Source organism: Marmota marmota, unplaced genomic scaffold, assembly GCF_001458135.2.
Source record: "Marmota marmota marmota unplaced genomic scaffold, marMar, whole genome shotgun sequence".
Taxonomy (NCBI): domain Eukaryota; kingdom Metazoa; phylum Chordata; class Mammalia; order Rodentia; family Sciuridae; genus Marmota; species Marmota marmota.
Window position 1 is genome coordinate 16,328,918 of NW_026000205.1, and position 27,183 is coordinate 16,356,100.

At 49.4% G+C, this 27,183-nt stretch overlaps 1 protein-coding gene across 2 annotated transcripts; it reads right to left on the reverse strand.

The window, feature by feature from the left end:
* Positions 1-551: 551 nt before the first annotated feature.
* On the reverse strand, positions 552-27,183 carry Vstm2b (V-set and transmembrane domain containing 2B). 2 transcript variants are annotated; one of them, XM_015497082.2, is made up of 5 exons: positions 27,061-27,183; positions 26,309-26,493; positions 25,276-25,305; positions 23,439-23,910; positions 552-1,244 (listed from the first exon to the last, which is right to left on the reverse strand). In XM_015497082.2, exons 1-5 carry the CDS (start codon positions 27,140-27,142, stop codon positions 1,156-1,158), a joined length of 858 nt encoding a protein of 285 aa, XP_015352568.1. In that variant the 5' UTR covers positions 27,143-27,183; the 3' UTR covers positions 552-1,155. The 2 variants fall into 2 exon arrangements, with proteins under 2 accessions (XP_015352568.1, XP_048646976.1); XM_048791019.1 differs by lacking the exon at positions 25,276-25,305.

Below are 27,183 nucleotides of genomic sequence, written 5' to 3' on the forward strand. Positions count from 1 at the left end.
AAAACCCCCAAACAACAATAACAACAACAACCAAAAAACCCCAGAAAACTCTCAGGGTATGTCAGTTTCTTTAAGATGTGTAACTTACCCCCAAACCTATAGATTTCTAAGACTCTAAGGAATCTCTAGATACATGAAGAAAGAGGGTAGAGGGCCCCAGCTTCTCTCAAAATTCTCTCTTCAAACTAGCTGCTGCAAAGCCAGTAATAGTAAGTGCACCTTGATGTATAATCTTCAAGTAGACAAATGCATTGTGCAATTAATTTAAAGCAAGAGGGAGAGCATAGTTCTTGTTTATACAACGACCACCTCTCTATCAGGATCCAGGCATCGGGCTCCTTTTACTCTTGCCACTGTGAAGTCCTTTGTCTGTAGGGGAGGCTGCGCAAGTGGTTTTCTCTGTTCACTGTGGCCTCAGCCAGGTGCTCTGGGCTATCCTCCATGCTGGGAGACATCCAGTCAAGTGTACAGCTGGTGTCAGGGAGCAGGAGCCTTGGCATCCAGGCTGCAGTGGGCACCGAGGCTGAACACTCATACATGGCTGTAGAAAGTTTATTTCAAAGGTGTTTTTTATTCAACTGTTATTTAGCAATATACAATACAGTTTATAAACAAGTGTCTGGCCTTGTTTGCAATCTTTATTTAAAAATAAATATTATTGACAGTGAATTTTAATTATGATGTCTTTTTTTAATCAAAATGTCTCAAAAGAAATAATTTAATAAAAAAGAAAAGCCCCCAAAGAAAAAGTAAATAAAAAAAATCCTAAACACAATAATCTACTAAAAATATTTTGCTTTGTCAGAAAGGCTTTAACCCAACATTTTTACATATTATCCTAAAGATAACTGCTCAACAGTTCGTGCAAAATGAAGACTTGGAGGGAAGGTGTAGAAAAGAAAAATATGTTGAAGTAGAGAAATCATTGATCCCATGCTCACTGCATGGTCCAAACTCCATCTTATTTGGAAACTAGATGCATTATTTTGGGTATTCTACATTTGTGTGACTTTCCCAAAAATATGATTTATTTATTTTCTGCGTGGACTTCTTCATGCTTTTCTCAGTCTCTCTGTGTCCATCTGTCGACGTGGTCCTCCCTAGGGGTGCAGGCAGGTGGTGTGTGCCTGCTGAGGTGTTCAGGTGCCACGTCTGTCAGTGCCCCAGGAGCAAGTGCAGGCACCTATGCAGAGCTAACAGGAGCAGGGACAGGAGCAGGTCTGTGGCGTAGCTGGGGCCGGTTCCTGCAGGGGATGAGAAAACAGGCTTGGTTAACCCTGGATTCACAGGAATCTGGCAACTCATAAGCAGACCAGGAGAGAGTGAGACTTCCGAGGCTTCTTGATCTTAGCTCCTGGCCGGAGGCTGCACATGTGGCTGCTTCAATTTCATGATAAAGCATTTTGTTGCTGCCACTGCTTGTTATTTATAGACCACACATTTCAGGAGCCTCCTGTGGTCAGACACAAGGTGCCCCTGGCCTAAGGGGGATGTGCTAGATTGTAGCTCTAAAGTCCAAGTCATTATCTTATTTTAATAGTTTGCTTTCTCTGCACTGAGTACTATCTATGCTGCAAAATGTCCTCAATAATGAAAACCTAGCTTCCCCTCCTCTTCCAGGAAGATGCCATGATTGCACACAATTCTACCCTTGCTGTGACTCCACTCTAGTTCCCTGCCTAAACTACACAGCTCAGTATTCCCAGAGGCCCTGCCATAGGCAACCTGAGTTTTCTGTGTGAATCTTCTTTCCACAACCACATTGTCAGTCCATCCCTCGAGCTGCAATGGGGAACTCAGAAATCACTGGATGGTGAAGGTGAGTGAGCTACCGTCCTTGAAAAATGACCCTAGCACTCTTAGCACTTCTACCTACTTCTCCAATGCAACCATTAACCTGGGTCCCTGGCCTGCCTCTGAGGCCTTAACACCACACTTTCATCCTGCCTCACCAGGGCCACTTGTCCAGCTCCCTATTAGTCCTCAGCGTCTCCAGCTGTTGCAAGGCCTCCTGTGAACCAGGGAAAGCCCACCCATGAACCTCAGGCTTCTCACCTAGGAAGTGGGATGCTCCCTCCAGGGTTGAGAGTAGCAAGAGTACAAAGCACCATACACACTGCTCTTTGGTGCTATCTAAACTGTAGGGAGCCTCACCAATAACTGACTCAGCGTCCAGCCCAATTAAGGGAAGCAGTTTCCTGCTCCGCCCTTCTCACCTGCGCCACCTGGAGGCCTTTCTCTTTCCTTCACCCACTCAGCCAGAGGGGCTGGAGCTCTGTACTTAGGAGGGGGTACAGAAGGCCCTTTTTTGTATAAACACCGTATGGTGCAGAGGGTGTCACCACCTTCACTCAGCTGCATGTGGAAGCTGCTACCAGGGTGGCCTGTCCCTCCAGTCTCACTCAGTGTGAATTTGTGGCTTCCCTAACAAACCTGGCCCTGAATGTATGACTTTCTGTCTTCTGCAGGTAAAAGCACTACTGGTCTTTTCTATCCAACATGTTTCCTCCACTCCCTAATCGTTCTTGCTCTGCCCATGGCTGGCTGTGTCATGGAGTTCATGCCCTGGGCCTCTTGTCTCCCCTTTGTAAAAGGAAAGGGTTGGACAAATGTTCTAGCTTGAAATTCCAGGATTCCCTCTGTCCATTTTGGGAAGTAGGGGCTGTTTTCAAACCTCTGAATGAAAAGGGGGTAGGGGCTATCCACTTTGCACATGTCTCATCCAGAGCTAATTGCTTTTGTGCACAGCTCTGAGCTCCTGCTGAGAAGTGCAAGGACAGGACAGATCCAAATGTGCTAACCTTCCTCTTCAGATCTTAATTTTCCAGACAGTTGTCACTCCTGGCCCTCCTACAGCTTGGCTCAGGATGCCACTCTGCCTCTGGCCATCCGTCAGCAGAAAGAATCGCAGTGCGGTGGTCACTCCAAAGACTCTGATTCTGCTTTGCTGCTCCTCACTGTCACGCATCACTGGGGAAGGACGAGGTGATGGGCGAGTTGATGGATGGCCAGGTGCCTGGGTGGAATTCACCGAGGCTCAGGTGTACAGAAAACAGGGATCTGGCCAGAAAAGCAGAGCACTGCCTCCTGGGCACATAAGGCCTGTGAGATCAGACCAAGCCCAAGGGCCTCCCTGATCTTCTTCCTGGCTCAGATCTTTATGCTCCTGCAAAACCCTGACACTTGAGCAGGTGCAGGTGAGACAGAAATAACTCATGTGAGGTATTTAAATGTGGATGCTTATGCATAGCACTCTAGACTCTCAAGCAGCGGCAGGAAAATGGTGAGCCAGACAAGGTAAAGCTGGCTCGGTGGCCTGGTTGGAGTGATGGGCATAAGAAAGGCAATGAGACTTTCAAATTTGCCTCCAAGTACCACTGACTAGTCACTGCCACTATTACAGTCTCACCTATGCAAGTTTAAAAGTTTGAAAATTGTGCAAGACTTTCCAAAGACCTTAAACAACCAGCCTGCCACTCTGCTCTGAAACAAGGAGGAAGCAGCAGGGCCAGAAGCCCTGCAGTGGTGGCTCCAGAACCCCCGGGAAGGGACACTGGGATCTATGGGGTCTTTGCTATGTCTGCCACAGGATGGCCACAGTTTGGCTCCTGGATAGAACCTCATTCACTTCCTGGCCTAGTGTTGCCATGGGGGTTGGCAAGGGAGGTGGTATGGGGCAGTAGGCTTGTCCTGGGGAGAGGGACTTCTAAGCCTAGCCTTGTTGCCAGCTTGCTGTGTAGTCCCAGGAAATTCTCTTCACCTCTCTGGTTCTAGTGTCACATCCATAAAATGAGGATGTGTATGGGCCAAGTGTCAGAATAAGCAATATTTTAGCAGTAAATTGCAAAATGATCACAAGAACCCCTCTGATAGTGCCCTCCTGTGCTCACTCTGGGTTTGACTATAGGATCTGCTTTAGCCAAAAAACTATGATCAAGTTTGAAGCAAGCAAAAACTTGAAAAGTGCTTGTGCATTGGGACTCCCCTCTCACTTATAGCTCTTGAAACCCACTGCCATGAGATGAAGCCTGGATCTGCTGATAAAGGATAAGAGGCATCAAATGTCCTAGCTGAGGTCCCTCTAGACCAAACACCCCCCAGTTGACTCGATACCAATTGCATGGGATGAACTCAATAAAGACCAGGGAACTCAGCCCAAATCACTGAACTTCAGCACTATGCTAAATAAATAGTTACAGTGTTGTGCTCAAGCCACTGAATTTTGGGGTTCTTTGTTACACAGCAAAAGCATGGAAGCAAAAGAGCCTCAAATAGAATAAAGAGCCACACCAATCAATGTTGCAGAAAAGGATGATATAGTTACTTCTCTGTAAAGGGTTGAAGAAAAACTAATTTTGGTGATGTCCATCTCTCAAGAGGAAACTTTATTCTAAGATAGAACAGGTAGGCAGACTATCTCCCCAATCACTAATTTTGAGACATCCCTGGTTCTCTGGTGAAAGACAGACCCTGGATGTGGAACCTTCTCCTACCTCATTCACCAGGCAAACAGACACTGTCTTTAAGTTTCCCCAAAGAACCAGGGAAAACAAGGAAAACTGGCTTTGGGGTCTCACTGAAGGAAGTGGGGTGTTGCTTCTTTCTTTGAGGGAGATTGACTGTTGTCTAGCACTTGGCTATGGGAGTCCCCTATGCATTTGGATCCTGATTCCAGGAAATAGTGAATTTCCTGAAGGCAGCTAGGGTTATCAGCAATACTTGGGCTGAGGTCCCAGCTGAGGTCCCTCTGGGGCCAGCTGAGGTTTGGCTCAGCTGAAGTGGGGTCTCCTTTTTACCCCGTGGCCTCTTTTCCAATATGGCATGGAGACATCTGTGCTCCAGGGCATGAGGCTGAGCAGACTGGCTGCTGGTGGAGGCTGCTGTGTTGATTGGATGCTAACTGTCTCCTTATCTATTTCCTCCTTTCCCAAGGAGTGCCAGGAATAGCCAGGAATAGCGCTGGAGCAGGCAGAAGTTGGTCATGGTTAAGCTGGAAAATGAGGCTGCTTGGGAGGTGAGGGAAGTCCTCTGACAGAAAGAGTCGCTGATTCATTCTGTACATGAAACCAGTATCTCCGCTTTGCTAATCATTCTTACAGAAATCAAAGCCTCTTTGGCTTAAGATTAAGACATCAATCAAGATATTAATTTTTATCATTTAGATATCGAGGATAAGAGACACACTGGAGCCATTTAAAAGAGAACCTGAAAGAACACAATGGGGGTATTTATTCCCCTCTTTTCCTTCCCTCTCAGTCCAAGAAGCTTCTGCCTGGGAAATTCTTTATTTCCATTTATCCAGTAATTGCAGAATTCCAAAGCCCTACAGAAAAGAATATGGAAGTTTTGAGGCTCTTTAATGCATTGAGATAAAAGTAAATGAGGAGACTCTGTTCAGGCCACACTGTCCAGGGGTCAACCACGAGTTAGGTTCCTGACTGGTGGTAGTAGGGTCTAGTCACCCACACTCTGGTCTGTCCTTTCTTGCACATGGGGCATCTGCTTTATTCTGTGGAAAAGAGTGTTGGGGGACCACCCACTGGGGTGGACTGAGGAGCCTCTGGGCCCAGCTGGCTCTACTTGGGAGCTTGGGTCAGCGATTTGCAGATAAACGCCACTGAGAGTCCAGGGGTTTTTATAGAGTTGCTCACAGGCTACATTTTTTTTTTTTTTTCAGGTTTGAAAAGAGTAAGTAGAATGAAGATATTTTAAGGTCAGCAGGCTGGTTTTGGCTCCTGCAGCCTGGCTAAGTTGGAAGCTCATTTCGTAGGCTGACACAGGAATGCTTTGCCTGTCTGTGACTTGCTCCCTCCAGGGTTGTGCAGAATATTCCCAAGCTGCAGCCCGAGAAGAACTAGTCCAAGGATAGATACTGAGGGGGCAAAGCCATTCTAACCATGAGCTCGGGTGTCTAAGCATCCATCCACGGAGGACTACCACGGGGGTCTTGAGGACAGGCCCCTCCTGTCTTGAGCAGATCAAGGCCACTCACATCTGCTCTGCATTTTGTGATGTCATAACACATCTTTGAACACGGGCTCTTTGGCTAGAAGACCTAGGGAACCAAGCCGAGTGGCGGGATGGGGGCCTTTTGAGCACTGATGGTCAATTCTGTATCTTTTTTTTTTTTTCTTTTTTGCAGCCTTTTGAGAATGAGACAAGAGGGCTGCTCCTGAGAGGCAACGATGGCCTTAATGAACTGGACTTGAGCATTCATTCAGGGCTGGACAGCGGTCTGTCTTTCTAGGGCAGCCGAGAACAGGCTGGCTCTTACCCACTGCTCCCATCACCTGCCCTGGGCCACCATCCCACCTCAGCAGCACTCTGAGCCCCACTCTGTGAGTGCAGCAGACGAACATCCCTCGATTATGAAGGAGAAGGTTCCCTTTCTGAGCTTCCAGGAGCCAGGGTGCAATGAGTTTCCCTGGGCTTACAGGGGCTTGTAGAATGAGAACAAAGAGAGGGCATTTATGAGTCATCCTGCCCACGGGCCAATAGCATCCCTTCCTCTGCATAAGTTCAAAAGCCCAGGCCAGTGCCAAGGATGGTATCAGAAGCATCATTGACCTGTTCCTGGAGACTGGCCCCTCACTCTCCTTCACTATTTTCCTACCTTCCCAACTTCCTGTCTCAGAGGTTACAAAATGCCATCTTCTACAGAGACCAGGGCACAAACTGCCTGCCTAAGGGTTGAGCCTGGTTTGCACAAGGCTCTAGTTGGGTGCCCTCAGAGTTTAAAAATAATAAATTCTAATCTGAATATAAAAATTGGGAGACATCCACATGAAGGCATAGATTCTGGAAAGGCCCAAGAACCACTAACACTGCTCCTGCTTTTCCTGCTGGGGTGGACCCCTGGCTGGCTGGCTGCTCTTCTCGGCAGGAATCTCCCTTTCCCCACTCCCTTCTGACTCCCAACCCAGGCCCAGGGTGAGCTGCCAGTCCCTGCCCCCGACCTGTGCAGTTGGGACTCTGCACAGGTGTGTTACTCACCCATCACCCACACACTCCCCTTTGTTGGTGCCTGAGTTTTCAGCCTCTGAGTCATCCCTGGTGAAGATCTGGGAGGCTTGGCTTGCATCCCACCTGTCCCATGCAGTATGCGCCAAGGAAACCCCTTTCCTGACATGCAGGACTGGTCCTGCCAGCGAGCCCAGCCCTCTGCTCTCCCTGGATGCTGATGGTCCAGCTTGCTACTGAGAGAAGATACCACCTTGCAGGGCTATTTCCCTTGTTGACATTTTAATTAAAGCCTCTTCCTAGATATTCATTCAAAGGGAGTTAGTGAGGAATAATTGAGCACTAACAGAATTTGTTTGGGTAGAATTAATTTCTTCCATAAAATTAACGTGTGCTGGTAACTGGGACAAAACTAGGAGTGACTAACATTGTCGGTGTTTAAAGGAAATGGCGATATTTTAAAGAAAAGTCCAGAACAAAGGCCTGGGGAGCCATGGACAGTGGGTGAGATGTGGGACCATCTGTCTGTTCTCATTGTGCTCTGCTGATCTATCCTACCCAGGCTTACAGTGCCTCCTGCTTCAGCCCAGTTTTTCTTGCTCCCTAACCCTGAGGAACTAGCTCCTGGTTTTGATAACAAATTGACCGATAGACATCACGTCTGCTGGGGATGATGTTCAGATGGCAGCTCAGTGTCCAGACAGTGGGAGGAGCCTGAGTGCTCTTGGGGTGGATGGAGGCAGAGGTGGTGTCAATGCCTATCCTAGCTATTCCTGGTCTCTCTCTGCCACAGCTCATTGAAAACAGTGGCCTATTAAAGCATTTTCCTGCCTTCATGACCACTGTGCCCTTCCTCCTCCTGCAGATGCAGAACTCCTCCTGGAGAACTCTCCCTGATGGGTCCCTTCTGCTCACAAGAGAAAGAAACTGTCTCAGTGCCACTGTTGGGGATTATCCATGATCCTCCCCAGTCACCCCACTCTCACCGCTCCTTTGGCACCAGCTGTGTGCTTTGGTCCACTGCTACCTGCAAGCAACCGCAGGCTGACCCTGCGGAATGACTAGCCACCCTCTCCTTAGGTCTAGGGCCCACCTGCCCCCTTAAGTGTTGCACATGTGCTTTCTCCCCCAGGGAGCACGCCCTGTGCACTTGGGGACAGAATGCTTGACACAAACGCCTGCTGTTCATTTGGCCCTTTCTGTTGGAGGTAGATGCCTTTGCACTAGAGGGTTGCAAGCAGCTCTCCCCACAGCCAGAACACCAGTCTTCTGACATTAGAGATGATTGACAACAGGAGTGAATGGCAGGCAGCAGGCATAGTGGAGCCCAGACGGACAGGGCTGAGCCCTTTCACTGTAACAGTGACAAAGGTGACTTGCACTTAGTAGACAGGGGTTGTGGCAAGTGTGTTACCCATGTTAAATCCAGCCTTCCTAATGGAGGAGGTAATCATTTACTCCTGTTTTACAGATGAGGAAAATGAGATCCAGGGAGTGTGGTGAGCCGCTTCTGCCGTTTATGCAAATTATGGTCGCCATTACAAGATGGCGCTGGCTCCGCTGTGGTCTGTGACAAACAACTCCTTATTTGGGAGAGTTGGCGCATGACTTTTCATCACCCTATGAGAAAGCTCCACGTGGCTGCTTTGCATTGGGGCTTGAGATGCTTTATTAAGGCTGGGAGGGGCATCCGAGAGAGAGAAGAAGAACTATCAAGGGCCTGAAATAAACTACTGAAAGAAGATTCCTGAGTGTTGCGTCTTCCTTGCGGGCAAGGGGGCGCGACAAGGGAGGTGAAGTGATTTGCCTAAGGCCTATTCAGACAGATAAAATACAACAGGATACCCAGTAAAATTTGTGTTTCAGGTCAATAATGGGTAGTGTTTAGTACAAATATATCCCAAACACTGCAGGGATCATACTTATATTGAGGTGTCATTGTTTTTATTTTTCTATTTGAAATCCAAATTGCTAAATTGAGCAGTCCTGCGAAGTCCACTCTAGGATAAAAAGCAGGCCTGGGACTTGAACCAAGGCAGTCTGGTTTCTGTTCACATAGTGAACCCCCAAAGAACAAGGGCTGTCCTTCCCCATGTGCCTCAGCTGGACCCTGTGGAGAGGGATAGGGGAGAGAATTTTTTTCTTTGAATTTCAACTTTCAGAATTGCTTTTTAATGTGGCCAACTTTGTTGCTAGCTCCTTTCCAGCTTTCTATTTCTTTACAAGTGGGTTCTTGCACCAAAAGATCCTTCCATAGTGTCACTTAAAGAAAATGGTAATCAGGCCCTGTCTCTGTGGTCAGGTGGCTGCTCTCAGTGGGGCCATGGGCAACGCTGACCACAGTGGGCATCAGGGTGCTCACCAGGTGGGGAGGGTGGGGCTGCCTCCCTCACTGTGGGGGCCCAGTCCTTACCTGGTAGCCCCTCACCCCCTGACCTATCTGGATTTGATAACCTTAGGGGCTGTAGGGTGCTAATAGACACCCTAAAGATTCTCAGTGCCAGGAGCTGTACTCAGCCTTTTGTCAGAATTCTATCCCTTAATATCCTCTCAGCTGCCTTAGGATACAGAAGCTATTTTCCCATTTCATAGGTAAGGTCCAGAGAGATTAAGTGACTTGCCTGAGGTTGCACAGCTGGTAGGTAGTAGAGGGTAATGTCAAGTGACTTCCTAGTACTTATGAAAGAAACCAGGCTCCCTAGCCAGGGGACACACAGTTCTCTACCTGCCTCCACATACCTTTGAGTGCCTGAAGCTCTAGGCAAATTGGACTCCTGCATGGAGACTGTGTGCACTCAACTCTCCTGCCTCCAGGCCTTTCTTGGCACATGCTGTTCCCTTCACCAGAACATCCTTCCCTCTCTGTGTTAGCCCCTCCTTCCCTCCCAAGTTCCTTCAGATGGAAGACCTCACATTTCTCACCCTGCCGCCCTACTTCACCTGACTAGCCCACCTTGCACCCCCACCCCTCCCTCTCAGCTTTATCTTCCAACTCCACTGCTGGTCTCTATGCCCTTCTGGCCACCCATCTGCGTCCTTCCACCCATGAGTCTCCTTCAGACACCAGGTCCACTGGCTTCCTTTGTCCCATGGACTCCAGAGCAAGTTCCCTTTCTTCTGGGCTGTATTTGGGCAACTTGGGTGTGTTTACCTTCTGACACCTGTCTCCTCTGCCAGAGGGTGGTTCAGGAGAGCAGAAACCACCGTGGTCTCAGCTGTGTATTTTCCCATCACCTGGTAAAGCCTGCACTGTGGGATTCTCACAAAATGTTTGTTGAATGAATAAATCAAGGTCTTTCTTAGACACTCCACCTGGTCCATGACATGCCAGCTATTTAGGTCAGATTCTTCATATGCAGCATTGCGTTTTTATCCTTCAAATACCAGCTGGGGTTGGGAAGTCTGTCTCGAGGATCCTCAGGGGAGCACGGGGCTATCACAGTGATCTGACCTTTCAATTGGCTGAGACTCAGCACACATCCTTTGGACTAACTTGATTTTTTTCTTTTCCTTTATATTTTTTCAGTGCCTCCTGCTTGCTAAGCAAACGTGTCTATCCCTAAGCTACAACCCAGCCCTTGACTAACATTTCCTTTAACTAATTTTATCATTTTACATTCATTTTCCTTTTATTCCAGTTTCTTTATAAATTTTTATTCTATTATGCTGCACACTGTTTTAAAAGCCACTTCAAATATCTCTTTTCGGTGTTGCAAATACGTAAAGTATTTGTAGATTTTGTATGTTTCATATAAATTATAAATTTTCGTGTGTGATTTGAACCATATAAATTATTTTAAAATATTTTAAAGCAGTAGAATCTCTTTATCAAGCTAATTGCTGCATGATCCCACATTGAATAAAGCCATTAGAGTCAGAACACTGGCCAAAACTGGGGGTGGGATGCTCAGGATTCCAAAGAACACAGTTTGAGAACCATTGATCCTGCCTCCAGGCCTTTCTTGGCACATGCTGTTGCCTTCACCAGAACACCCTTCCCTCTCTGTGTTAGCCCCTCCTTCCCACCCAAGTTCTTTCAGATGGAAGATCTCAGTCTTCTCACCCTGTGACTGGCCCTGCCCCACCTTGCTAGTCCACATTCAAATCTAAAACTCTCCGACTTGTGGGTTCTGGAGTGCTGGTATCCCCATTACACAGATTGGGGAATGGGGGAACACTGGGCTTTGAATAAGGGGACCCTGCTCCTCCTTGAAGTCATCTGTCCCAGTCTATTTAAATCCCAGTTGTCTGGGATCTTTGCCTTCCCTCTACAGTCTTCCTGCCCCAATTAGTCAGAGTGTGCCTCATACACACAGTGGGCTCTCAATGCCTGTTCAGTGAAGGCTGCTCAGCATGGGGTGCAGGTCATTGTCTCTTCTTCCAACTCATTGGAGTAGCCAAGCAAAATCAGGAATCAGGAACATGGTCCTTGGGTGGGGGAGGAGAGTGGAAGGTCCCTGAGGCCTGCGCATTTCAGACTCAACAGTAGTTCTTTCCTCTTACAACCTTCCTCTAGGTTCTGCCTCCGTGATGCTTGGATATTTCTTCCTGTTGCTCACTAAGGACTTTTCCTTAGAAGTACAATTTAACTGAAAAGGTTAACACATTTTGATTGCCCAGGGATAGTGCTCTGAAAATTCTATAACATGTGCTCATTAAATAAAATTAGCACAGAGGAGCTGCCCAGGATATGTCACACATTAAAATATGACTCTGTAGAATAGAAAAAGCGTTATGAATTATTGCCTTGTGTATTTTTTTGTTATATTAGTGTTTAATGTGAATACAGTTATTCATCTGCCCATTTGGAGATTTGATTTTTCTAAATGCCTGAAAAAAACATATCTCCATTAACTTTTACATGGGCAATAATCGGTAAATCTGGACCAGCTTGTATCTATCAGAGTGCCAAGAGTTCAGCAGGTGGAGGGGTCCCCTGCTCCTGTCCCAGTGGGGGAGCTGGAAGTTAGCTGGGGACTGGCTGTGTCTACTTGCTCTACTCATACCTTCAGTCTGTGTACAGTGGCTCAGGGATTACAGGCAGAACATGGGCTAGTATGAAATTCTGGGCCATCCCACTACCTGGGACCTTTTCTCTCTATGGCCTCCATGTCTAGAAGACATGGCCTGAATGTGCTGTGTTGGTGCCAGGGATTCCAAATGTAGGCATGTCCACAGATCTGACTGCACTCATCCTTCAAGGCTCAACCTGTGTCCCATATGCACTCTTGTTTTCATCCATGTATCCACTCAGCCTTCTTTCTATCCACCATTCGCCCCTCTATCCATCCTTCCACCCATCTATCAACTATTTTCCCATTTATTCCCATACTTCATCCTTCCATCCGTCCCGATCCATATCCACTTATCTTTCCTTCCACCCATCATTTATCTTCCCCTCCACCTAGTCACACATCCTTCCTTCTACCCATTCACCAACTACTTGCCCTCCCATTCCAATCCACCTATGCTCTCACCTATCCATTCAGCCTTCCTTCCTTCCTTCCATCCATCTATCCATCCATCCATCCACTCATCTTTCCTTCTACCTACCCATTCCATTCTTCCATCCATCTACCTGTCCACCCATCCTTCCTTTCACCCATGCCCCATCCTCTGTTCATTCATTCATACAGCCTTACCTCCACCCACCTACCAGCTACTTGTTTTTCCACTCATCCATCCCATCACTCATTCAGACACCCACGTACCCATCCATCTAATTAGTCCAAACCCATTATCTTTCGGCCTGGATCACTGCCTCTGAAGTGATGTTTCCTCATCTGCTCTATCCCTGCCTCTCTAATCTCCACATTGCAGCCAGTGTGGTCATTTCCAAAAGCATCATGCCCTGCCCCATCTTGGTTGCTCCTCACCCAACCAATCTTAGGATAAAGCCCAATGTTCCCCTATTCCCCAATCTGTTTAATGGGGATACCAGCACTCCAGAACCCACAAGAGATTTGAAAGTGGGCAAGCAAAGCCAAAGCTCCCTATCACCCTCACAAGGTCTTACAGTTTGATCCTGTTTGACCAGTGAATTCGTCTTGACTTAATTTGCTCCTTATTTCTCCTTCTTGCTTTCTCTGCCCCAGCCACAGTGACCTTTTGTCAGGCCTTTCAATTTCTCCTGCTTCCATCCTACCATAGGACATTTACATGTTATTTCCTCTTCTTGGAAGTTTCTCCCCTCTCTCTTTACCTAGTCAACTCAGCTCTCTTCCAGAGGATTATGGCTCAAACATGACTTACTTGGGGTCCCCCTATTCTTAGATCCCTTAGCCTAGGGGTCTCCCCTTTGACACACCAGTTATGGCTGCAAATTTCACTTGTTATGTGTTGATGTGACTGATGTCTGTTTCTCCCTGTCAGATTCTCAGGACCTTACTGCTCTTATTCATGTGGTGCCTTCCGCATCTAGAACAGTTCCTACTTATAAAATATGCCTGTTGGAGACTTCCTGAATAAATGAATGAACTAGTCCCAGGCGTAATGAATGTGGGGTACTAGAGATACAGAAATGAGACTGAACAAGGCTTGTCCTTCAGGGCCATCATCCTCAGTGGGGTATTAAACTAGGTACTGATTCCAGAACAGGGAAGGAAAAGCTGCAGACCCTCCAAAGCACAGCAAGGGACTTCGGGAAGCTCAGGTTGGATGAGACCTCTTTGGTTTCAAGGTCATGGGAGCTGTTCTTCCAAATACCAGCCTACCTTAGCCCTGCCTTTCTGAAGCCCCTCTGTATTACAGCCACAGTTTATGTTCGTTCTCAGAGCACTTCCTGTCTGGTCTGGCCACCCATGGTTCAACCGTAAGCTCCTCCCTGAGGTTGCAGCTAAGCCCACGTGATGCTCTGAACAGTCCCCTGCTCCTTGGCCTTGGCCAGACTAGATGTAGTTAGCCAGAAACCCCATTCCCAGCTCAGATGGAGCCCTAGAGGACTTCAGTTCACCCTCCCCTAAGTCCCTCTGGACTAAGCAGCATTTGTATGAGAACCAATTGTCATAAAAGTTGTTATAAGAGGACTGACGTGACAGCTGGGCTGCCCTGGCTTAAAGAACACCAAGGCTTCCTTCCTCTCCAGGAGAGCTGATGGGAGGGGCCAGGGATCAGCAGAGGGAAGGGCTCTCTTGTATTTGGAGCTATCCAGTTTTAGGTAGGGGACTGACCTTGGGGAGTCTGTAGTGGGTTCTCTGCTAGGTGGTGGTGATGGGGTAGGTCCATATGGGACATGGAGCAGTAAGGCTGGGCAGGAGGCGTCCTGGCCTCCTAGACCTGCATATAGCTTAGTGCCTCCCCGTGCCTCCTGGGGTGGTTTCTTTTTTTGTTGGTTGTGGTGTTTTGTTTTGTCTTTTGTGGTACAGGGGATCGAACCCAAGGGGGCTCTACCACTAAGCTATATCCCCAGTCCTTTTAATTTTTTAATTTTAGACAGAGTCTCACTAAGTGGCTGAGGCTGACCTTGAATTTGTGATCCTCCTACCTCAGCCTCCTGAATAGCTGGGATTACAGGTGTGTGCAACTGCACTCAATTTGGAGGTGGTGTATTTGTCTTGCATCCCTCTCACCAGTTACTAGGTGCCAAGTAGCAACCTTTAGTGGCAATCACCAGTTACAGCAGACACAGTAAAGAAAGGTGGGCAAGAAAAATGCAGGAACACAAAGGGAAGAGCTAGCACATGCCCGGAGCCTGTAGAGGTGGCTCCAAGCTCCATCATCTCATATGCCCATCCCTGAGGGGCATGGTGTTTCCCAGCATAAGTGGCTCTCTTTTCTCTCTCTTGTGGTGAAAGTCCCATGGAAGGGAACTCCAGACACTCCTTGCCAGCCCAGGTCTTCCCTAGAGGCTCCTCAGCTACCTGACAACAGGAGGGAGCTTTCTTCTGTCTGCTCCCATCTCCCATGCAGTGCTGCAAAAATCAGCTCCTTTGCTGCTTGGGCTCCACCTCCTTGCATCACAGTGGACCCTCACTGATGGCAGCCTGCACGACAAAGCAGGACCAGGCACAGCACAGGCGTGGCTCTCCCAAGGAACCCAGTTGGCACAGCCAGGCCTACGGGGCACATGTGCAAACATGCTGATTTAATTTGTTGGTGGAACATCAGAAACTGTAATGAAGCTGTCCTTGCTCACCAAGGAGCTCCTGACTCATGGAAAATAGTCCCTGCTAGACGAAGATGAGGACATAGCATCAACCCCATTTCTTACCCCAGCCCCCAAAACGGCATGGAATGTACAAAAATAGCAAGTCACTGAGCCATTTGCAATCTCACAGCACTTTCTGTTCTGAAGCTCCATCGGCTTCCTGCTATCATCTTTAGCTCCACTGGTGACTGACGTCTCCAATCAGGGCACTCTATCCAGTTTATTTACTGATCCTGGACACTTAATGCCATTCCCATGAAAAACACTGATGACAAGAGCCAACATCCATTAAACATTTGCTAGGTGTCAGGCTCTGTGTTAAGCTAAGATATGATAAGGATCATCTCTGATCCTGTCAACCATGCTGTGGCATGAGAACTGGTATCAGTGAGATGATAAACAGAGGAGGGAACTTGCACATGGGAAGTGAAGGAGTCAGGATTCAAATCCAAGGGGTTGGACACATCTGGAAAATGGGCAGCCTGGTACTTATGAAGGACGAGGGCAAGAAAGATATGGTACATACTGAGATTTCTGGGTGGCTGGAGCTCTAAGGCCCAGAAATGAGAAGAATTTGTTGGCATTCAGACCCTGACTTACCTATAAGCATACCTGGCTAAACAGTGAGGAGTGTTTAAAATGTCAGGAGAGAAAGGGAAATGGCTGGAAATAGTGGCCACTGTAACTTCTTCTAAACTGTCCTGAGTGTCTTTTGGGTTTATGTTTTAGTGTGTCAACCAGAATGGGCCACTCTCCCAAAGAGTGACTTTTCTGGGTCATTTCCCCTGACTTCACTCCCTAATGTGGGTGTTCAGCTTTATGTTCTTTGAAAGTGTCCAATCCACCTTCAAAGACTGTTGATGGTCTCCCTCATGGCATCTTTCTGGGCATTTTAGAATGAGCTACACAGAGCAGGACCCATGAGCACGGAAGAGTAGGAGGGAAGAGGGGTAGGGAACAACTTCAAAAATGTCCACTTTGGATTTATATTTTGAGTCAATAGTAGTCCTCCAATAAACTCTGCTTAGAGAATCATAAAACCAGAGCCAACTCCATCCAATCCAAAGTATCTTTGAGATTTCAGTCTATAGAGCGGTGATGACGGTACTGAACAACTAATAATAGTTGGAAACAGTTTCCACCTAGGATTGGCAGCAGGGCCAGGCTTCACAAGGCTTGACTCTCAGGGGCTATTTCACAGAGGACATAGGCAGAAGAAGCTGCCCAACCATAGCCTGGGCTTCAGACTCCAGCATCCACTGAGGGCACCCCGTTGCCAGTCTAGCATCTCCTACTATTTCCTCCATCGCTTAGTGTTCAACAGCAGCTAAACTCTAGGCGGTTGGAGGCCAAATAGGGTAATCCATCTTAGTATTTATAGCATATCTTGCCTGAAAGCAACAAAGCCATGACAAGCAGGCTAATTTCCCCAGAAGCACCACCCCAGGGAAGGAGGCTTGCCATCCTTCATAACGAATAGGTAGGAACCAGGAGTTCCAGGGGCTGGGTCTTCAACTTTCCTGCAGCCCTTACATAAGACAAAGTGAAACTTCTCAATGGCTTGTTTCCAAGAGATGCCTGGTAAGAGTCAGCAAAGCATGGGGGAGTAGAAATACTTTTTAAAATTCCTCTGTGCTGCAGGAAAATGTCTTAAAACCATGCTGGCATCTCCCATAATGCTGAGGGGTTTAGACCACAGCCAAGCCCTTGCCACTGTCCACACGGAGCAGAACTAATCAATATCATATTACAAAAGCACTTGACCTCATTTATCCCCACCGATGCTTGGGGAATCCTTAATATGCACAGCTTTAAAAATGTGCGCCTGGCGTATTTAATGAGAAGCTCCGTGGTGGGTTTGGCTCCAGGTGACATTTAGAAAGGCTGGCTTTCAGATCTTCTCTTGGGGGCTGCCACTCCAGCTGAAGAAAGGGTCTGGGCTCTGGCTATAAGCAGGGGAGGGGCTGTGTCTTCTGGGAATGCAGTCAGGCAGGCAGAATTAGGGAGAGCTGCAGAAAGGGGGAACCCTGCAAGAGGCGAGCTCAGCACATGATGCATGCTCACTAAAAGGCAAGTGTGATTATATATCATTATTATAATCCAAGAGCAGCTGTTTTATCCCTAGTTTGGGGCCTCTCTGATGCTGAGAGAGTAATTGTGTAGTGAGCTGATTGACCACTCAGTGATGGCTGTGATGGACAGAGGTCATTCCATTTGGTGTGACCTCCGTCCATGGGGCACTGGGAGTGGAGTGGAAGGGAGGCAACCAGGAGCTTTCCCAGAATTGACGGAAGCTGGGAGGATATCAGCCCTAGGTGATTCTTTCAAGCCTAAAACCCCACCCTGCCTACAGAGAGCCTCCTCAGGTTGTCTCAGCTGGATCAGGGCTATCCCCACTGGGGATGGCCTAGATATCTCTGTCCTGAAATTACCTGGGTGCCCTGACTTCCTTAATCATGAGTTCACGATTGCCACCTCCACTTCCCCTTAGCACCAGCATGAGGCTGAGCCAATAGGACCCCAGTGAGTGGCATTTAATGGAGAGGACGCCCTGTTGCTGATAATCACAGGCCTTTGCTGCCGTCAGGGATGAGGCAGTTATCTCTTGCCAGCTGCGAGGCTCAGCCATTTCTTTTATGAAATCCTTTAATTTTCTCCTTCAGGATGCTCAAAGAGCCTCACCCTCTTTTTTCTGCGATATCTTTTGCCACATTTATTTTCTACTTAATTATGAACCTCATGTCACATCAGAACTTGAAGTAAGACTGAATTGTTTATTTAAGGCAGCCATTTTTGGGGTCCTCCTGGGTCCAGGGTCCTTGGCCTTGCTGGTGTGTTTGGAGACTCTCTGTTGCGTTGTGATTCACCAAGGTCACACTGGTACCATTTCTCACAGTTTTGACATCTAGATGGGGCATGGGTTGAGACATAGTGAGTGTCTTCACCTTGTCCATAGCCCCCTTTGGTCATGGTTTATGGTTCCCACGGCAACATCCAAAGACACATCCCTTGATGACTCCCAACAGTAACTGCCTCTCAAAACCATGGCCGTTGCTGCTTTCTCTTCATTATTAATTGAAATATTGACAGCCAGTTCTTTGTGTGGGCACCAGGCAGCAGTTTGCCAGATCCAGTTGGCTCTCTGTGGGGGTCATGGTGCCTCTCCTTGTAGCCGAAACCCTGAGGTTAATTAGAGGTTCACACAATGTGATCTGATCCCAAGGTCCCTACAGAAGTGAAACTCTTGCCAACATGCAAGCCAATCAGTTGCAGACTCTTATCATTGGAGCCCTACTCTGCAGTGCCTTTTCTGGTGGGAAGTGTTTTGTCTGTAAGGTACTTTGTTTTGTTTCTTTCTGTCTCTGTCTCCTTCTCTCTCAATGGCAACCAGCAATGAAGTTTTCATGACAAATGGGCCAGTGTTCAGATTAATTAGGAGCCAGATTTATGAACATGGCTAAGAAGGGGCCCAGCCTTCTATGCCTGTTCTGCTTTTCTAATTCAGTCCATGTTTATTTTTAAGCACAAATACCAAAATGTCTCCTGACAAATGAGATGTGAAATGAATGAGTTTTGCACATAAATTTTTAGTGCAAATATGTATTGGCTGTGCTAGGCATACATGGGCACGGGAAGGGTTTTCTTGCCTGACTGTGCAGTAGCTAAAGGATGAAGATTTGAGTGAGTCCCTTCTTCCTTTTTCCTGGCATTACCAAAGTAGCTCACTTAACAAAATAGAGACCTCTTTCTGTTGTCCTTCTGGAAGTAACTGTTTAATGGAGACTGACTACAGAAGTGGGCTGGGAACACTCCTAAAGTCACCAATGGGAACCAGCCAGTGTCCATTCAACCAGGGCCTGGGATGGACCTTTTTGGTCTCCCGAATCCTCCTCTCATCCTTATGCATTCTGGGGCCGACCTCTATAGACTGTTTCACCCTACTGCCCTTGTCCTTGGCTTCTAGGAGGGTTTGGTCAATTGGAGGCCCTCAGAGGAAAATGGAGGCCAGAAGGAGAGTGAAGTCCTTGCTGGGTCACTGTGGGTTGGCTGCATCCCTTCCCTGATGCCAGACTCCTGTCAGGCAGCCCTGTCCATCTAGCTATCCTCCCTGACTTCTGCTATGTGCTCCTTTCCCCTGCTCTTTCAGCCTAGGGATGCTAATGACCCCCACTGCTGTTAGCCTTAAGGACCTGCAGACATCCCCTGTTGGGGGTCCTGAATCCCATTCACAACTTTGTAAACACTCCTTATCAACTCCCCTTGGTGACTTTGTGAATGTGCCATCTGCTACTGCCAGCATTTGTCTGATAAACACTCTGCAAACACTCTTGCCTGCTAACCAGGAGCTAACAGTCCTTTCTGGACCCTTCCCCACAAAGCTGCTGAGAACTTGAGCTGGATAGGCCAGGCCTGGGGACACCCTCCTTGAGCTCCTTCTCTGGCTCATGTTGCTGAGCCATCATCTGGCTGGCCACCTCCCAGGGAGGCTCAGCAGGACCTGGCACCAGTGGTCAAGCTCAGGGCACTGCTCAATGAGGCAGTTCTTTGGGAAGGTTTATTAATACCTGCGTAAGGTAGAATAGCAGTTCTCATGATTGGAAGTAGGAAAGAGAATGGTGAGTTATTGTTAAACGGGTATGAAGATTCAGTTGGGGAAGATGAAGAGGGTTCTGGAGATGGACTATGGTGATGGCTGCTGCACACCATGAATGGACACACCGCCAATGAACTGAACATCTACAAAGGTCTAAAGTGGTAAACTTCATGTTTGTGTATCTTACTGCAATAAAAAGTCAATCATAAAAATAGAAAGAATTAGTCTGCAGCTTTTACTCTCATTCACATGGAGGCCCATGGCCTAGGTGGCTTTGGGTGGCAGGGGCAAGATGGGACACAAACTGGCATGAGGGCTGAGGTTGTAGCTCAGTGGTAGAGTGCTTGCCTAGCATGTGCCAAACACTGGTTCGGATCTTCAGCACCACACAAACAAACAACAACAACATCAACAACAACAAAAACAAAACTGGCACAGTTCTTTCCTTGGGATCAAGGCTGATCAGGTGTGTTTGTGGATTACAGGTCATATGACTCACTTTTCCATGCTCAGATGATACACAGAGGTGTCTACAGCAAAACAACATCCTTAGAACTTCACAAGGAGTAAGGGATACAACTGTTTTGACCTTGAAGATGAAGATACACCTTCTAGAAGAGCTGAGGAGGAACTCAGGGTTCTTTCTGAGATATGTCTACCTGACTCCTCAAAGGGTTATTGATTAGGTGACAGAGATCTCAGGGGCTACCATAACTTATTCCAGTGGTAATGTCCTGCTGGGAGCCCAGCTGGCTGTACTTTCTGGATGGCAGTGAACCCTGCACCCGACCTCAGGAAACAGATAGAAGCCCTCAGCCTGGGCTGCTGCCCTGACCTACATAAGCATTACTATATTGTTCTGTGGCTGGCAGATCCCCAAGGCCCCAACCCCTGGGCACTGAACCATCAGAATTGAGCTGATGCAATGACCCCATATCTTCTAGGAAGAAGGGAGCTCTCCATCCCACCTTCCACGGATGTGTTTTCTGTTGTGGGATGAAAGACCCTGGAACATTCCCACTCCCTTATTCAGGCCCTGTGGCCAGGACAGATTAGAGATCTGAATGGCTATGACAGGCTGTCAGATGGGTCTTGGGCTCAAGCATCAGACTCTGGCCAGGAGAAAATGGAGATTCTAATAGAAATGAGCTCATGACCTTCACCTCTTCCCCATCTTGTGGGTGTGACTGAGTTCACCCTCATAGATCTCTTTCATTTGGCACTTCCTTGACCCAAACCTTCAACCAACCCTGTTGATTCCACTTGACTTTTAAAGCCCTTTTTAGCTTGGCCTCCAACTACCAAGTACTTAGTTTAGTTCTTCTATCCTCTCCTCTCTTACAGAGCAACTAATGACCATAGTGATAATAATGAACATATCTTTGCAGCAATGTCCATACCAAACTTCTTCTGTGGTCAGGGATTACCCTCTCCATTTTTATAGATGACTCAGAGGTGTTAAACCACTTGCTTAAAGTCATACAGTCAAGAAGTGGTAGAAGCAGAACTCAAATCTAGGCTTTTGCCTTTTAAATCCTTTGCTTTGCTACTGTATTAATGGTCTGGGGAACAACCCAGAGGTTACCGAGGTTTCAGCCTGTGACACAAATGTTTACTTGCTGGGCCTGAGATGATAGGGCAGAAGAGTCTTTTTACCAATCAGTATCAATTAAAGCACTGTATAAGTCAATAAACACTTTTCCAACACGTAATGTGCACAACATAAAGATGGTTAATTTCCCTAGATTCATGTTTCCCTTCCCCTGTGAAGAGATGAGGTTGAAAAGCAGTTGCCAAGCCATCAACTACATTTTCCAACATCTACACTGGACCATGTGATAGTCATTGGATAAGGAAGAAGTATTATTTACCACATCTAAGCCTGGTCCTTAAACACCCACCTTGCTATTTTCTACATCAGCTTTTCTCTGAGAGAATTAAGCACTACAAAATGGTTTGAGTGGCTGTTTTCTTGATTTCTCAAGAGTGATACATCCTTTGGGCAATTCTAAAAGCTTAGGAAAGAAGTTGATTTACTACATACAGTGTGACTTAAAGCCTAGAGCTCCGTTACCTTCAAACTGGTTTGAGATGGGCTGCTTCCATTTCTCTCCCCTCATCTGTTAGCCACATGTCAATCCTGAGTGACTTGGGGAACCACTTGCTGAAGATGGTAAATCTATGTCAGTATGGGTCCCTGAGTAACTGCATGGAATAGAACTATCATACTCCTCATTCCAGGGGGCAGGACTTGATGTGAACAAGAAATAATATATTTGAAATTTATCAAGCCCCTTTCATTTTGTGGTTTATATCAGCACCAAATGTTATCTTAAATTAATACAGGGGTAGAAAGTTCCAAGCCAGGTAGGAGAACTTGGAGTCTTTTGGGAGAAGTTCCAGGTGACTCACCTTCCCCATGGCCTGGGGAAAGTCTTGTGGGTCTCTTTGTGGAACTAAGAGGGATGGGCCTCCAGATTCAGGCAACAGCGTGAGACACAGTGGAAGCTCCCATGTGGGAATAGCTAAGCAAGAAACAGAATTTATTTGTAAGATGGACCAGCAGCTCCTAACTGTTCAAGGGTTTAACAATCAATCAAGGAGGTAGAATAATATGGTGATATGAGGCCTGTCACCTTGGATTCAGCAGCATGGTCCAGGAACCTTCATCCTTAGCTGGCAGTAGTGGAACTCACTTTGAGAACTGCCATGGTAGGGACATGTGCTCCATTACACCTGGAAGTGTTTTACATGGAGCACACCTGGAAGGTTTTTTACATGTGACTGTCCCAGCCTCCCAATGCTTTAATTCTAGTAGAGAAGCTCTCAGCATCATACAAGACTGAAGGGTAGAATTCAGACAGGGAGTGACTTATTTAAAATCAGAGTTAAGCCCATCTCTGAGGCCCACCTTTGAGTAGGGGGAGGGAGTGGGGAGTGCCTTGGGGAAGGAGCACACTGGGCACTTGGCCTTTCTGCCCACTCTACTGCTAATCAGCCCTTCCTGGACTTGCCTGTCATGACCTTCAGTTCATTTTCCTGTCCTGTTCTCCAACACCCACTTCTCTGAATCCTGTCCTTTTCAGTCTCTCAGCTCTAAGAAAGCAGTCCTTAACTTCTGGGCCTCTTCCTAATAATGAGGAAGAGCTTGATCCTTAACACACTCTCCCCCACACCAAGGACCCAAGGGGAACAAGAGGCAAAATTTCTAGCAGGGTGGAGATGCCTACACCCATCTTGCCCTTAGCCAAAGAGAATGGAGGTTACACAGGCCGGTCCACACTAAGACAATGTGTGTTTGTCCAATCAATCCAACCTGCATAAAAAGGAACAGGTCCTAAATTTTAACTGACTCCTCCCACTCTGCAACAGGGTATTAATATCCCACCTGAGAAATGCTCCTCCCTATGCTTAGTGCTCACTGAGTAAACTGACCCCCGCACCTCTCCAGGAGTGTAACTCTCTGGGCCCAGTCCTCCAAATTCGAGAGGGCTCCCCACACTCCAGACTTGGTCCTGGTGGGGCAGCCCCCGATTCATAAATACACATTGTGAAAGCTCCAAAAGCCCAACAATAGAGATAGAGAACAGCGGAGAGAGTTGAGCTCAGGGCAACTTAGCTTGGCACAGTACGCACATGCAAATGATCCTGGTGCGGTGGCCACTCCAACTGAGCCCGCTGGGGCGTTCACACCCCACCCCTCCAGTGTGCGCGTCCCCTCGCCACGCGATTTCTTACCGGAGCCATGCCTCTGGCGCAGAAGGACAGCCTGGCCCAGTGGTGGCGACGCTGACGAAGAAGCGGCAGCAGATGCGACGGTAGTGGTGGCTGTGTGGGCTGCGGAGGCGGCAGCGGATTCTGGAACTCCGGGTCCAGGAACTGCAGGGGGACTCCCGGGTGGCGAGCTCCTGTCGCCTCGGCCAGGTTCAGAAGTGGTGCGGCCCGTGGCGCCCGCGCTGTTGGTGTTGGCGGCGCTGGGGGATCCGTGGCGGCGTGGGCCGCTGCTCTGGATGTGGGACACGGCCTCAGCAGCCTGCATGTTGGGCGGTGCGAAGCGCGAGAGCACGCGCAGCAGCGCCTGGGCCTTGTGCTCCTGCGTGTCGTCGTCGCTGTAGTCTGACACGCGGCACTCGTATACGCCCTCATCCTGCAGTCGCACCGCCGAGAGCCGAAGCCGGTGCGAGATGTCATTACCCTGGACACGCACGGTCTGCAAAAGAGTGGGGTTAGAGGCCTGTCTGGGGAAGTCCCAAACCTGCTCTTCTTACTGGTGCTGCCTTCGCGTCTCCTTGCCAGAGCACCCCAATATTTCCAATACTTCCTTGACCCTGGAATGCCCACCATCAGAGTCTGGCTTTCCTTTCAATCCATATCTCCCCAGTGGCATGGGGCTCCCAACTCCGTTTGGGGGGCCTTGTTGCTATGTCCATTGAGTCATCAGGCTCCCAGGTCCCCAACTCCTCTTCTTGAACCCCCTGCTCCGTCCCCACACACCTTGTCTTCCCCTAGCTCTTGCTTCAGAATACCAATCATTCTCTCCTTCCTTCCTCCTGCACCTTCAAGAAAGAAGGCTGGGTCTCCTGATCGCTAACCGTCCACGTCTTTACTGCTGCAAGTGCTCCAACCAACCGCATCAGCTCTGAGGCATCGCCTTAAGTCTAGCCCACTACTCAGACCCGCATTCACGCTCCCTTTTATCTGGAGTTGGGAGGGCCTGGGTAGAGTCTTAGGGAAAGCCTCCGTGCCTACTGTGATCCCCGCCCGTCGCAGCTAACCCTGGCTCTCCCAAGGAGGTAGGAGACACTGAGGCTACTGCCTGACTCTCTGGACTCCAGGTACGAACCCGCCTTTCCGCGAGGACGCCTGAAGCTGGCGACAAAGCGCTCCTCCCTGCGGCCTGGTGGAGTCGTCGGGAAGGAACCGCTCAGAGGCACTCACCAAACACCCGGGGAACCCTCACCTCTGAACCGAGCCCACGGGGAGGCTCTCGCTGTCTTCAGGCCCAGCTACTTCCACGCTCCGACTGCGGAAGCTCGGGCGCTTCTCCCAGCTTTACGAACCCCAGGACCCCGACCCCGCGCAGCTTGGCAAGAATACCGCTCACCCCGCCCCCAACAATACTGCGCTCAGGCGGAGGGCAGGGCTGCAGCGTCCGGCGCTGCCGGGCCGCCGGGCCTGTGTGCTGGGCGGAGCAGAGAGGGGTGGGAAAAGGAGCACTGGTCCCGGCGAGGGCAGGCAGCCGCGGGGTCGCGGTGTTGGGAGAAATGACAGCAGAAGAAAAGCCAGCAGAGGCCCAAGAGGCCTAAGCGCGCGGTCCGGAGGAAGGAGAGTTTTACAGGTGAGAGCCTAGCCGACTTGGGAGACTCAGGCCTTGGACCCTTGATTTACACAAAAGAGAACCGATCCTGCTACCAGCGACAGATGGCGCCCAGACACGCCAAGCGGCCGACAATGCAAAGCTGCGAGTGCGGTTGTACACCGCGTGGCTGCCTAGACTTTCTAAAGGGGAGGGAGCTGCGGGGCGCGAAGCAGCCAGAAGGGGTCTCCCGCGGCCCACGCTGGGCTCCACACTTACGCTGATTTTAGTTGCATCCTTATTTGTTACCTAAAATGCAAAGGGAGAGACACATTAGGCTGTTGGCATGCAGGCTCGGGAAACTCAGATCTGCCTTTGGCCGAGGGACCTTCCACGCTCAGGCTGCGACCGAAACTGCCTGGGGTATGGCGGGGGTTGAGGACATGGAGGACGTCGGAATTTCCGGCAGTTTGACTGGAAGAAAGCTGGGTTTAGAGCTAACATGGTGCCTGTCAAGGAGTGGCTGTCCTAGCATACACCTGCCGGCTGAAGAGGGGAGAATGCATTGCTAGGAAGGCCCATGTCCCTCCTCCGGAGCATCCTCATTCCCTTCTTTCTTAATTTGGAACCGTGAAAAATTCAATGGAGGGGTTGGCCGGGCTGTCTGGACAGGACCCAGTGAGAGACATGAATAACTTTGGGAGGGAACCTGGGGAGAATGTAGGTATGTGTGTAAGGTGTGTGTGTATGTGTGTAAAGTGTGTGTGTGTGTTGAAGCGCTTTTAAGAGAGAGTGGGTTATGAGGCAGCCTGAGTCGGTTTGCAGCCACAGGAAGGCAATCCCTCTGATCCTGTGGAGGCTCTAGAGGTGACCTGCTGGCTTCCCCAAATACGGTTTTCTGTTGGCCTCTGGAACGCAGCCCGGAGGAGCTTAACTCACTTGCTCTGTGCCCTGGGGACCTCGGAGTGGCAGAGGGCAGGGAGAACTTGGTGGAACCATAGTGGTCTTCCCTCACCAGCCAGCACCTATCAAATGCTCTACCCTCATCAAGAAGAGCAGGCCAACTGGACCAGGCGGGAGTGAATAGAATTCCAGGAGGTTGCAGGAAAAGGGAAATTATCAAAAGAATTGATAGGGTTTTGAGTTTACTGTTGACTTCGAAGATGCAGTGGGATGCCGAGGGTGGGAGATGGGTTGCGTGACAGGGCGGCACACTGAGTCCATGAACCCTGTTGCCTTCTTCCAGGGGTTAACTCTCGCTGCCCTAGCCCTGAGACCCAGGAGCTCCATTGACGCGTGGGCGGCGGCGTACCTTGCTCCGGGAGCCTGGCACGCTCAGCGCTAGCTCGTGTAGCAGCTCCCGGGGAGGCTCTTTGAGATACCACCACTGAATTTCCAGCGAATACGATGTGGCTCCGCTGGCCCGGAACGCGCAGGGCATTTCGATGTCGTCTCCCTCCCGTACTGTCACATCTTTGGGGACTTCGGTGAATGTAGCTGGGGGCGGGGGAGAGAGAGGCGTGACCAGCTGTAGGGCGGGGGCTTGGGGTAACCCGAGGCGAGGCGGTAGGTTCCCCCGCTCGCTCACTGGCCTTGGGCTCCCCACCCCCCCCAGTTACTTCGTGGCCCACGGCCGGAGGCGCTAGCAAAGTTCAGTCCAGCAGCTGCAGGGCGGCAGCAGGGACTGGCCGCCGGCCGCAGGCTGCTTCGCTCCAGATCCGGTGGGACAGCAGGGGCGGTTCACGCTTCTCGCCAGCTCTGGGCCGCACCATCAGAGCCAGGCTGGGTGCGTTAACTCTCGCTCCCCGCAGGCCTCCTCTCAGTAGCAGGATCCCGGCCGGACTCGGAACGACTCCCGCGCGGACGCCGCGGCTGCCGCGACCCTTCGCTGCTTTCCTCCCCCTACCCCTCCGGGCCCGGACTGCACACAGGGATTACTGGAGACCGTGAATGCTTCCCCTTTTCTTCCTCTTTCTCCTTCATGGCAGCCGGGGAAGGCTGGCTCCGGTGGACCCAGCAAAGAATTCCCCGAGCCCACCGCGGCAGCGAAGTTCCCGCGCTCACCGTTGGCCACGAAGAGCAGCAGGGCGTGCAGCAGCAAAGGCGGCAGGTATCCGAGGGCACCGAGCCGGTTCCGCTGTTCCATCTCCCGCAGGGGGCGCGGCGGCGGCGGGGGCCCGGGCGCGG